We start from the raw sequence: 12,374 nt of genomic DNA, 5'->3' as shown, positions 1-12,374 counted from the left end.
CATTACAAGTATGATGTTTTTGTTGACCAAACGCAAAAAAAAGTGTTTATGTTCCTTCTACTCTTTATTATTTATTTATAGCACTATATTTACTCTTCAAAATGTTGCTGTGTAAAGTGGTTTCCCCTGTGTTTTCAGTGTCATACCCCCCATGCCTAAATCCATGCTCTTTCTTTGTGTTCTGTAGTCCCTCCAGTGATCCGTGTGTACCCAGAGAGCCAGGCCAGAGAACCAGGAGTCACGGCCAGTCTGAGGTGCCACGCAGAGGGCATTCCCAGCCCACAGCTCACCTGGCTCAAGAACGGCATGGACATCTCCTCCAAGCTCTCCAAACAACTCACCCTGCAAGGTACCCCACTGACCCACAGTCTGGAAACAAGGGTCAGACTAGCATGAGATTTAAAATAGCTGTACCTTAATTTTACTGTCTTAAAAACTGGGAAAACAGAACTAGTTTATTTGAAATGGTTTGCAGTGGTCCAGAGTTATTCCTCACTTACCTTTTGCATTCTGGGCTTCCGATGAGTTTCTAAGCACTTTTCACAACTCCCAGAGACCAGTGTCGTGACAGTAAGGCTAACAACAACTAGGATGATAAAACGCACTTCCTGATTTTCTGACAGTAAAGTGCTTTCTAATTATCTGCAGACAACATCTAGAGCTGCTGGTACAATATATTTGTAATGGAGCATAACTAATTTTACTCAAATACATGGGAAAAAACTGGGCACAGGATTAACACCCATTGCATTAAACTGGACTGTTTCAGATTGCACAACAACCAATACTGTTTTTTTTTTAAAGGTGCACTATGTAACCTTTCTGGTAGGAGGGTCTGCCCCATGGTAAACCCTATGAAGTTGATATTGTTTTATTTTAAGCCATAAAACACATGCAATTGGAAAAAAAATAATGTAAGAGGTTTATTTACATACCTTGGAATATTTCAGACAATGCAAGAAAGAAAAGTACATAATGAACCTTTAATTGTATTATTATTGTATTACAGTGTTCTCTCTTTTACAGCAGAGGGTATGTTCCAAAAATAACCGAAGTAGAAAACTTTATTTTTTACAATTTTCATATATACTATAAGGCTGTAAAACCCATCTCCACACACTTCATACACGTTTCTCAGATAAGCATTAACATTTTGTCACATTTCTCTCTTGTTTAAACACTCAAAGTTTGAAGCTTCAAAGTTCAGTGTCAGAACAAAAACAAATACTATACTGTACTGTAAATAAAAATGACAGTTTTTAGAAATACTGTAACAAACGCATAAGAAATGTTTAATAGTGACTCACGAGTATTTCACAGTTTCTCTGACCGCACCTCTTCGTACTGGCGCCGCTCCGCTGTAATGTCTCGTAATGTTCTTTTTCCTGCAGTCACTGATCCACAAAGCTAAAGCAGACTCCATCGGCACGATGGTTACAACCCTTTATACATCCTTGTTAAAACTTATTGCTACTGTCGTCCTTATGTTACTTTCCTCCTTCTTTATGTTGAGTTTACATGTAAAGTCTCTTGTGGACCTGTGTTTCTGCGGCACGTCTTCAAGCGTCAGAGCGGCGTGAATCTGCCGTTGACGCGGCGTATCTTGAGTATTCAGGCATCAGTCGCTCTGTTCACGTGTCCAAAAGCTGAAAAAGATTAACTTTTTGGCTTTTGAAGCGCACCATCAACCAATCAGAGACTGCGCTCCAGTGACAAAGCGATGTCATTATCCAGAACAAGTAGATAGACATTTACCAAAAACTAGCGTCAATTTAATTATGCGGGGCGCACCGGCTAACATATAGGCTAGTCCCAGCTAGATACAGACGTGCCTCTGCAGAGCTTATTGCTTCCACTGATGGGTTTTATGTAATAAATACATTAAAGTCACTCTCAACCTGGTCTGCAGCGTTAACAAAGACGCAGGGAAAACAAAACATCTCTGGACACTCTGGACGCACGTCAAGACACGCATTGGAGACATTTGTTCTCAAATGCAAAAGCGTCCAACTAGAGGCGTACAACACATTCGCGAAGCCCCAGAGTCACACTGCTAGCATCGAACATTTATGTAAATTTGACTGAATGCATTCTGTACTGTACAGGAGACATGGCACGTCCATTAACCAATCAGGAGGCAGAACACCACGAACCTTCAAACACTGTAGAAAAAAGTATGCAAAATTGCACAAAAAAAATCTGCAACATGGTCAGAACGCGAAAAGTGCACTTTGAGAGTCAGAAAAATAACAGCGACAGGTCTTTAACTGGGCACAACACGACCAAATGAAAGATAGAAGTGCTGGTTTATCGCACTGTTGATTCTTGATTATATTTAAAACAATTTTACGTACTTGTTTCTGTGTAAAGCTGTTAGCATTAGCTGCTTACTTTAGCTTGAGCTATTAGAAGAGCGATAATTTCCACATCTCAAAAGACAAAAACCTGATGAATACAGTTTGTGTGAGATGAGATCCAGCTTGACCAAACATAGCGCCATAGCATCTATTGCAGAACACTACTGAAATTGCTCTCGAGACGTGTACTTCTAATTGCCACTTATGCACTTGCTGAATTATCTTTCTATTATCACCTCCCACAATGAAGTTGAAAGTGGAATTTAGAATGTATTATCCTCTTTCTCTTTTTTTACGTTGTCCTGCTTTTAGTAACTTTTTGTTCTGGAACTCAAGAGTAAGTTTAATGTCTTAAGTGCATATGACAGGTTAGACTACTAATTTCACCAAAACATAGTTAACGAATCTTGAATAGTTTAAAATTTTGGTGAAGTTTCTAATTTTACATGGACATGGGTAGCAGATGGGCACTGTTGCTGTTGTGCAGAGTCCCATGCCCATTTTTGGGTTTCATTCAGTGGCGGTAGGTACAAATTGTCGGATCTTCTCTCTTTTTTGGCATAAAATATTGAGAACCAGCCACCAGAACCACAGCAGCCGCTTTTTCTCACAGATGTATGAAATCACTGCCAACCTGCTGCCAACTGATGATAATGGGTTGTTTTAGAGAAAATAACAGCTGATTAGCACTGGCTTCCTTCTGCTCTGGGTCAACGGCTCCACACAGTGGATGTCTTATGGAAAACAAGTTTGTTCATCCATTTAATCGCTACTTTCTTAATGACTAATAAATGATGTTAATTCGACCATGTGTTTGATTATTGGATCCAAAATGAATACAGCTGTTCATTAATGTTACCAACTAGCCCAACTTAACTAGCTTATGATAAACAAGCCCACAGAAATGCACGTGTTTATTTAAATTGCGTGCATTTAAACAAATTGTGTTTGTTTAAATCACTAAACTGCACAATGTAGACTGCAAATGTTTCATTTAACTTGAAATTCAACAAAATAAATACTGGGATTATAGAAATACGCTGCTTGATTCTATGAGAAATACCAGTGAAACCTAGCACATAGCACACTGAAGAGCACACAAATCACAAAGTGGATTCATATTTAATTTATTTATATTTTGATGACCAGGTCTTTTTTCCTAGGAGGATTAGCGGGAGTTTGATATGAAAATCCATGCATCGTATATGATTAACATTGGAGCCCGGTCGGTAATTCAAAAACGTCTACCGTCCTCTCTGTGAATTGTCTGAAGCCAAACCACTGGTCCTTTGCGTCCCTTTTGTAGTTGATTATGTGATATAAATCGCAAAATGTAGCTTTTGCAACTGATGTACAACTATGATAAATATTTACCACACGTACTATCCCACCAAACCAAGTAATAAAAACAAAAACATGGAAAAAACTATGATATGCTCTATTAAGGGCCTGTAGAAGTTTTTTTTTTTCCATGTATTTGAGCAAAATGTGTCTTGTGCCAGTACAAATATATTGCATAAGCAGCTCTTGAGGTTAAAATAAGTCTACTGTGTTCTGTGTGCATCTAATTATAAAGTGTTTTATTGTCTGAAAAAACTCCACACTGATCCCAAAAGTTGTGAAAAGAGCTTATAAACTCATTGCTGTGAATACATAGGATGGTCAGAATGCAAGGTAAGTGAAAGAATAACTTTGGACCACTTCTGTTTTCAGGTTTTTAAGACAGTAAAACTCAGGCACAGTGTCTTTAAGTCTAATCCGTATTGCGTTGTGTTTGACAGCCAATGGAAGCGAGGTGCACATCAGTAACGTTCACTTTGAGGATACCGGAGCGTACACGTGCATTGCTAAAAACTCGGCGGGAGTGGACGAGGACATCTCTTCTCTCTTTGTGGAGGACTCGGCACGCAAGACACGTGAGTAAAAATCATGCATAACCTTTTCTGTCTCTTTATGCTCTAACTGTAACGCCAGGCTAATGGAGGGCTGCATATGGGAGCAAACTGTCGTGAATATCTGATGTGATCCCCTGGCCTCTGCACGGACAATAATAGAAACTGGTGTGTGTGTGGTGTAGTGTGGTGTATTCCATTTTCTTTTCTTGGATGTTGATGTACATTTTGCAGTTTGCTGGAAAAAAAAAACGAGAATTACAATTTATAAGACTATATTTTAAAGGTGCGTGCGCTATGTAACGTTTCTTTTGGAGGGTCAAACGCTCGCTTGCCTGTAGCATTTTACAGTAGTACTCACACCACGCAGCAAGAAGGTTCTGGGTTCAACACCTGGGCCTGACTTTGCATGCTTCTCCCCGTGTCTAGGTGGGTTTCCTTTGGTCACTCTGGCTTCTTCCATCGGTCCTGACCAAGCCTAGCTCAAAATCTGGAGATGGGTCCCACCGCTCCTGACAGGTTGTCCCGCTGGCATTGAAGGATGGGTCAAATGCAGAGGACACATTTCTCTATTTTCAAGCAAAGCAATTATATCTTGATGGAGACAGCCAGTGACAAGAAAAATGGCACAGCGCAGGCATAAAAGGATAGAACTTGAATGTCCCAGCAAATGACAAATACTTGCAGACAGAAGCATGGACAGGTGCAGTTTGTTAACATGTGCATAAGTTTTGAATTGCTTCCCTTACAGCTATTTAGTCTCTAATCTGACGTTAGTGTTACGATTGCGGTGCTGCGGTCTAGTCTGGTGGTCACATTCTTCCATATAAGTAGTTAATTCTTGTCTATGTTTTATATGTAATGGGTTTTAAGTAACAGATTGCATACATTAGATCATTCTCCACAGTTAATTTGAATTATTTTAATACTTTTGACTCAGCAGACACCAGTTCCATAATAGCTTCTTCCCAAATGTACACATATGTATTTTTGTGTAATAATATCTGACTATTTTTGTTAGATTTTGGAGCTGGCTGTGAGGCATTACCAGCCAACAGATGCTTTCTGACAAAACAACTTGTACTTAAGAGCATAAGGCACTGTTCTGCTATGACATTTGTTTTAGGTGATTAAAAGTTTTCCTCCATTTTGTGAAAACTAAGAGGTACAACGCAGGGTTCCTATAGCCGAAGTGCAGAAAAATACGATTAAGTCTGCACAAACAATGCTAGCATCAACACAGTGCTGCTAATTAGAACTGACCTTTTCATGGGTGCCAGAAAGTGCCTTCAAAAATCTGACTTTTTCTGAGATAATTAAGTCTTGTATACCAATAGAGATGAACTCGCCACAGGGTCAGAACAAGTGCTAATACTGACATCAAGTTTAGTTTTGCTTAAGGTTTGGTTTTGTCCTGGTTTGGTCCCAGTGTGGTCCTCTTCTAGTCCTGGTTTAGTTCAGGTGTAGTCTTGGTTTAGTCATGGTCCTGGACGGTTTAGTTTTGGTTTTAATACAGCTCTATGCTCAACGACATGCACTTTTCTCCCACCCGCTTGTCCTTTTGGTCAGATTCTGTAGGCTCTGAGTGAGTGACAGCTAGATTTAATCAATCACAGGATAGTGTGAACTGAAAAAGTGAATGACTTTAACCTTTTAAAGTCATTATAAACATACAAGTTTAGATGATTCGTGATAAAATTGAAATCATGATATGGCTAAAAACCTATACTGGTACTGCAGCTGCTACTACTACTACTGCTGCTACTATTAGGTTTTACCCTAAAAGAAATCTCTGATCTAAATTCTCATCACCTAAACCCCAGCACCTGCAGCCAATCGTTAGCGAGTGTTAGTTTAGCGTCTGCAGCTCAGTTAAGGAATTCTGGAGGTTCTGATCTTTCACCTGAGGCATGACCTGTGCATATACTGAGAATGAGAAAAGATTGCATGTGTCCTTTAACTGCTGGCAACCAGTTTTAGTTGTGATTGTAATATCTTTTTACAATTGTAAGAGCACAGACTACATACAGTTCCTTTTGTCAATTAACTTTTGCTTTTCATTAATCTATTTACTCATAATTTAAAAAAAAAAATCTAAATACCAGACGTTCCTTGGATGTACTCCACTCTTTGGCTGACTTAGTTTTGAGGTGACACGTGGAAGTGTGAACACAGTATTTTTTTGTCCTAATTAACCACCAAGATTTTTAAAACTTTTTAATTAGCAAAAATACAAGAATAAATACTGCCAAATTATATTAGTTGACAAAGTTACATCTAACAGTAGCTTGGAAATCCCCCCAACAAATGGTCAAATCTTCTCCCCGTGTCCGTCTCTCTCGGCTGGATCAAACTTGACCAGGTCAGTGGTAGGTCTGGTTTTCTCTGGTGCTTTGAAGCTGTACCTCCGGCCACAAAAAGCTGCAAGGAGTTGGATATCGTGGAGTCTTTGCTAACCCCCATCGGACGCTAGTTCAAAGGCAAGTCAGAAGCTAGGAAAACTGGCACTCAGGTAGACAGACATGCTGGACTTCTCCATTAGCCATAAACTATTAGAGGTTGTGGGTTCATTTTGTCTGGTCGGGCTAAATGAATGACCTGGTTTTCTGTTCCAGGGAGAATGTGGTACTAAAATTTTATTCTGTAGAAGTTAGGTGAGGAAATATATAGCAGATAAAAATGGAAAGTGTTGAATGGCTCTTGGTGATGTGTAAAGGTTTAAAACAGACCTGCTATACTAAATCAATTTTCCAGAACTTTTAACCATGTTATAGGTATTTCCCCTTCTTATTTACCCTCTCGAAGTTGTATTTGGAGTGATTCATGCATGTTTGAGCAATCTTTTATTGCTTACTTTCAAGACGACATATTACCTGATCAGTTCCCGTTTCCACCAACACTGATATATGCCCACTGCCCTGTACTGATGTTTATGGCAATGTCAGCTCCCATTGCAGTTTTCTAACATGGAAGTCAGTGGATTTATTTTTTATTGAGTCATTTTAGATAAATATTGCGATAACATAATCATCCACAGGTGTCATTGATTATAAGATGCAATTGTGAAGGAAGCAACTGCAGACCAGGAAGTTTATCTGATCAGATGAATGAAGGTACAGACAGCAGGCACATGTGTGTGTGTGTGTTACATTACAAAGAACCCTCCTGTACTTATATCCCGAGAAAGGTACTATCTATAGAAGACTGGTCCTATAAGGCCTTAAACTAAATTTACATACTGCCCGTACAAGGTCATAAATGGGTAGACCGTTAACTGTTACCAGAAGGTAGAATACATCACTGAGAAGAATGCTTGCAGAGGTCTCACAGAACAAAAGTAACAGGTCTCAGTGAGGACATTTTAAAATAAGCATGTGTAGCATTCTTACTGAGAAACAAGTTCATCTCAGTGTTTGTATTAAATTCAAGCATACAAGTACAATGGGTCACATACAATATTCCAATAGGGACTGTGGGATACTGTTGATTTTTTTTTAATTTTTTTTTGGGAGAATTTTAGGTTTTTCATAAGATCAAATGCTTCAAATTGTATAAAGAATTTCTGAAGTGTTTCTCATCAAAGATTTAATACAACAAACAAACAATAAAAGGATAAAGTATATTTCTATTTCATATGCAGCAGCCATATTAAACAAATGGAATGATTAAATAACAAAAAAATAGGAGGATGTGCAAATAGAAAAGTTTGGATGGTGTAGTAATAGCGTAGCGTGTCTACTGACCAACGGAAGAGCAGTGGGTTCAAACTGGGGCATACTGTCATTGTGTCCTTAAGCAACTCATTTAACCTGCTTTATGCAACTCCATGGACCTTCCTAAGGGGAGCGTCTTGTATAATCGCTTGTAAAATAGCAGTATTTCACTGTATTCATCTTGTTCCTACAAATAGAAAGCCAAAAACTATTATAAAAGTGTAAGTAACCTTTGCATGGGCGACAGTAGCACAGTTGGTAGAGTGTTGTCCACTGAGCCGAAGGTTGACAGCTTGAATCCCACTCTCGACGTAAACATTGTAAACAGGTTGGTGTTGCATTTCTAGCTCCCACAGATGGCGTTCTGTCCTTCAGCAAGACACTTAACCCACCTTGTCCACGGTGTCTGTGTACACTGGTGTGAATGGGTGAGTGGTGAAAAAATGGAAAAGCTCTATACAAGAATGTGACCAGTGACCATATCTTGTATCAATATAAACAATCAAAAGGGGGGATGTTTTGGCTTATTAGTAATTACAAAAAAGCATTTTGTCCTGGAAACCATTCAATGACTTCAAAGTTTGCCAATGTTGTCATCCTGGTATACATTTTCTGAGTTATTTATGTGATTATTGCTACCACTGAGTACGTTGATGGCTAAATGACTCCACTTTTCACTTGTAGTCCCTGTTGTATTCTTTACTTTGCAATGAAAACATGGTTAAATAGGTTAGCTTTGGTCATGCCTCAAAGATTTAAACCCCTCATTTATTAAACAATTGCAGCATAACTAGATTTCAGTATTACCCTTTATTACATCACATTAGCCTGTTAAGGACGATGGCTCTTGTTCCTGGTTGTCTGCGCTGTGAAGATGTTTTTGTTGTGAACTCTTTAGTCTGATCACAAGCGTTTCTTCTTCTGAGCCGAGTGTGTCTTAGATCTGTCAGATGAAGTCTTGATTGCAGTGCTGGAGTATAGAGCTAATTAGTGCAAGTTGATCAAACGCCAAGTAGTGCAGAGAGGAGTGGCTTTATTCTGTTTCCCATCCAAATGTTTATATTTCAGTATCTTACAAGCCTTGGCATTCAACATATGCTTTTATTTATTTATTTTTAATATCATTTGATGTGATTACCATTAGGGTTGTATCAAAAATCAGATACTAATTGATAGTAGCGTTGTTAGTGTTTAATTTATAATATAGGAACAAAAATAACTCCAGCTGTCAATCACAGCTATCTGAACTCAAGAGATTCAATGGTGACCAGACTCACATCTTTGTAAAGTACTGAAGTGTGTATTCTGGATCCAGGGGTCAAACCACTATTGCCACTATCATTCCGGAAAACAGCTGGATAAATACGTTATTTTCACATCATGTTCCCAAAGTTTACTTTCCAATATTTCCCAAAAGGTGTCCTAGCGTATTGGCATAAATTATTAACATCTACTTCTTCTTTGCTCTAAACTTCCACCTAAAGCAAACCATCTTTCTTTCTTTCTGTACCATCTTTTACATATTAATATAGCACTTGTTTTACCTCTTCAAAGTTTATAAGCTAACTTAATTATAACTTATTTGGCCCGGGTTAGTATGTTTTATCATTTAGTATTCCACTGTTGATATCCACAAACTCCTCGCTCCTAAAGTCTGTGATTAGGAGCATATTTTACTTCCACTGAGCACCTGACAGCTGAACCAAATGGACCAGTGCCATACATGAAATTAATTAAAACACTTAGATGCATGCCAGATCCCATTCGTTAAAATACACCCGGGCTGGTCACTGAAGACTTACATGTAAAAATAAATTGGAATTGGAATCCAGGACTGGTATTTGGAACATCTGCATGGCCCATTTAGGGGTGTATCTGTTCAAGGAGTAAGCAGGAGCAAGGAGGTGAAGACAGGGGCAAGCAAAAGCAGACAGGAGCAGGCAGGAGCAGGCAGGAGCAGGCAGGAGCAGGCAGGAGCAAGCAGGAGCAAACAGGAGCAGACAGGAGCAAGCAGGAACAGACGGGAGCAAGCAGGAGCACACAGGAGCAAACAGGAGCAGTCAGGAGCAAGCAGGAGCAAACAGGAGCAGTCAGGAGCAAGCAGGAGCAAGCAGGAGCAAACAGGAGCAGACAGGAGCAAGCAGGAACAGACGGGAGCAAGCAGGAGCAAACAGGAGCAGACAGGAGCAAGCAGGCGCAGGCAGGTGTGGACTGGAGACAGGATTATAGACAGGGGCAGACAGGAATAGGCAGGAGCAGACAGGAGCAGACAGGAGTTTAGACAGGAGCAGACAGTGGCAGGCAGGAGCAGATAGGAGCATACAGAAACAAAGTGGAACGTACGCCCTCTCCATATGGCACCATGATTTGGTCGGAGAGCACTGAATCATCTGCCCAGTTAACTTTATGGAGTTTGTTGTAAAAGTCTGACAACCTTATCATGGGTACTAACAGTTAACCATTAATATATTTATGAACAGGCAGACAGTATGATGATGATGTATTGGATTTAAATAGCACTTTTAAAGTACATTATTCATTCACTCCATAATCAGTGATAGTAAGCATCTATTGTAACCACAGCTGACCTGGGGCAGACTAATGGAAGCAAGACTGCCAATCTGTGCCATCTCTGACCACCACCGACCCTCACCACACACACCACGGGGGCGAATTGTCTTGCTTAAAGACACAGCAATAGAGCCACTGCAGCCCCATTGTGACACCTGGTATTTCAAATGACATCACAACATTCTATAGCCCAATAATGTTTAATACAGATGGGAGGGAAGGTAAAATTTATATCGGTAAAATACAGATTCTTGTTGTAATGCAGCGAATACATTTGTACATTTATTCCATCACAATGTTATTAGTGATATCTAGCTCTTGCCTCCAATCTGGGTGTATGACATCATCACATTCTCTGAAAACCATCAATTCAGTAGTCTCCCATCCGCTCCCAAGTTGCATAGGACCCCGCAGCTGCGAATCTTGATAGTTTTATAATTCATGTCTTTCTGTCAATCTACATGCAGTTACTGTTGATAATAAGAGAAACTTCTCCCTCTCGCCATTGCAGGACGAGTGAATGACCCATGAGCCAGCCGCAAACGCACTCGTATCTTTGTGCATATTAATACGGTTCATCACCTGCTATTTATCCATGCAGTTATTTGATGCCTTCCTGCATTTAAAACACAAAAATGATGTGACCATAAAATGAAACTTTAACGTTTTCATGGTAGTGCATAATCACATGATGATAAAGAGAGAGGCTTCTCCTGTTTATAATTAGTACATCAGAGTGTTATGTTGAAGTATACATTTGGAGACCAAGAGCATGTGGCACAGTGGCACTACAACATAAGACTTTACAGAATCCATAAATATAATCACACTTAAGCCAACTGGAAAATATTAATAGAAAACAGTAAAAATGTATATAGTTTTCAACATTTTCTGGTTGATAATCAGGAATTGATTCAAGCATATTTGTTGTTCTCAGCCTCTCTAAATGCCTTTGTGCTTTATTCTGTCTGATGTGGGTAATACATCTATACAATGCAATACATTTAGTGCAGCTGTGCATCATGTTGTGGCATGTGAATAATTACTCACTGAAGGTTAGATCCAGCTCTGCTCCCATTCAAATACTAAACAGGTCTGGCTTAGCTTCTAAGATCTGATGACTTTCAGGTGTCTGTATGTGGTACAGAAGATAATCAAATCATACATTTGATAAAAACTTTCAAAAGGCTATATAAATATGACATAGACACAGACTAGACACACCTCATCTAAGCTTCTATTGCCTTGGTGTCCATGAGCAAGGAACATTACCAGCCAGTCATAGTAAATGCAGGAAAATATCCCACCAGACACTGCAGACATTACACTATTTCTAACCCACAAGAATAGCATATTATGTACGCTTAATGTCAACACCAACATGACAATCTTGCCTGAGCAGCGAAGTGAAGGGTTGCCATGTCTGCTTCATTTCTCCTCCATTTCTCCTCTAATTTGAACAGACAGACATTTGCGCGACTTTTCCTGATTATTGTGTGAACTGTTTTTCCTGCAGTGACTTTGTGGGAATAATGATCTCTTGTGTTTATAGCCTGCCCCAGGCGCCCCAAACTCACTTCAACAAGCTAACAGCAGTGCGCTAACTAAGCCACTCGTATGCAGCATATCATCTGGCAAACAGAGTAGTTGAGTGGGATCCTTATGAGAGAAGTCGGCAGCTTGAAGGTCAAAACATTTCATTGCAGAAATGGAGGAGGGTGGAATAGGCTCAATACACTACCAGTCAGAAGTTTGGACACTTTTTTATTTATGTTTCTTCTTTATTTCCTAGATTATTTACACTGAAGATTATCACTGAAGGTATAAAATCTATGAATGAC

The 12,374-nt window shown here is 39.5% G+C and overlaps 1 protein-coding gene across 1 annotated transcript in view; it reads left to right on the top strand.

Moving 5' to 3' along the window:
• fstl5 (follistatin-like 5) overlaps positions 1-12,374 on the top strand; it is a 363,935-nt gene that overhangs the window by 287,909 nt on the left and 63,652 nt on the right. The window contains exons 9-10 of the mRNA XM_055224723.1: positions 188-349; positions 4,139-4,273. Of these exons, the coding sequence (XP_055080698.1) occupies positions 188-349; positions 4,139-4,273 (297 nt within the window). The remainder of the gene's footprint in view (positions 1-187; positions 350-4,138; positions 4,274-12,374) is intronic.

This window comes from Periophthalmus magnuspinnatus, chromosome 10 (assembly GCF_009829125.3).
Source record: "Periophthalmus magnuspinnatus isolate fPerMag1 chromosome 10, fPerMag1.2.pri, whole genome shotgun sequence".
Classification (NCBI taxonomy): domain Eukaryota; kingdom Metazoa; phylum Chordata; class Actinopteri; order Gobiiformes; family Gobiidae; genus Periophthalmus; species Periophthalmus magnuspinnatus.
This window is presented reverse-complemented; position numbering and strand designations above follow the sequence as displayed.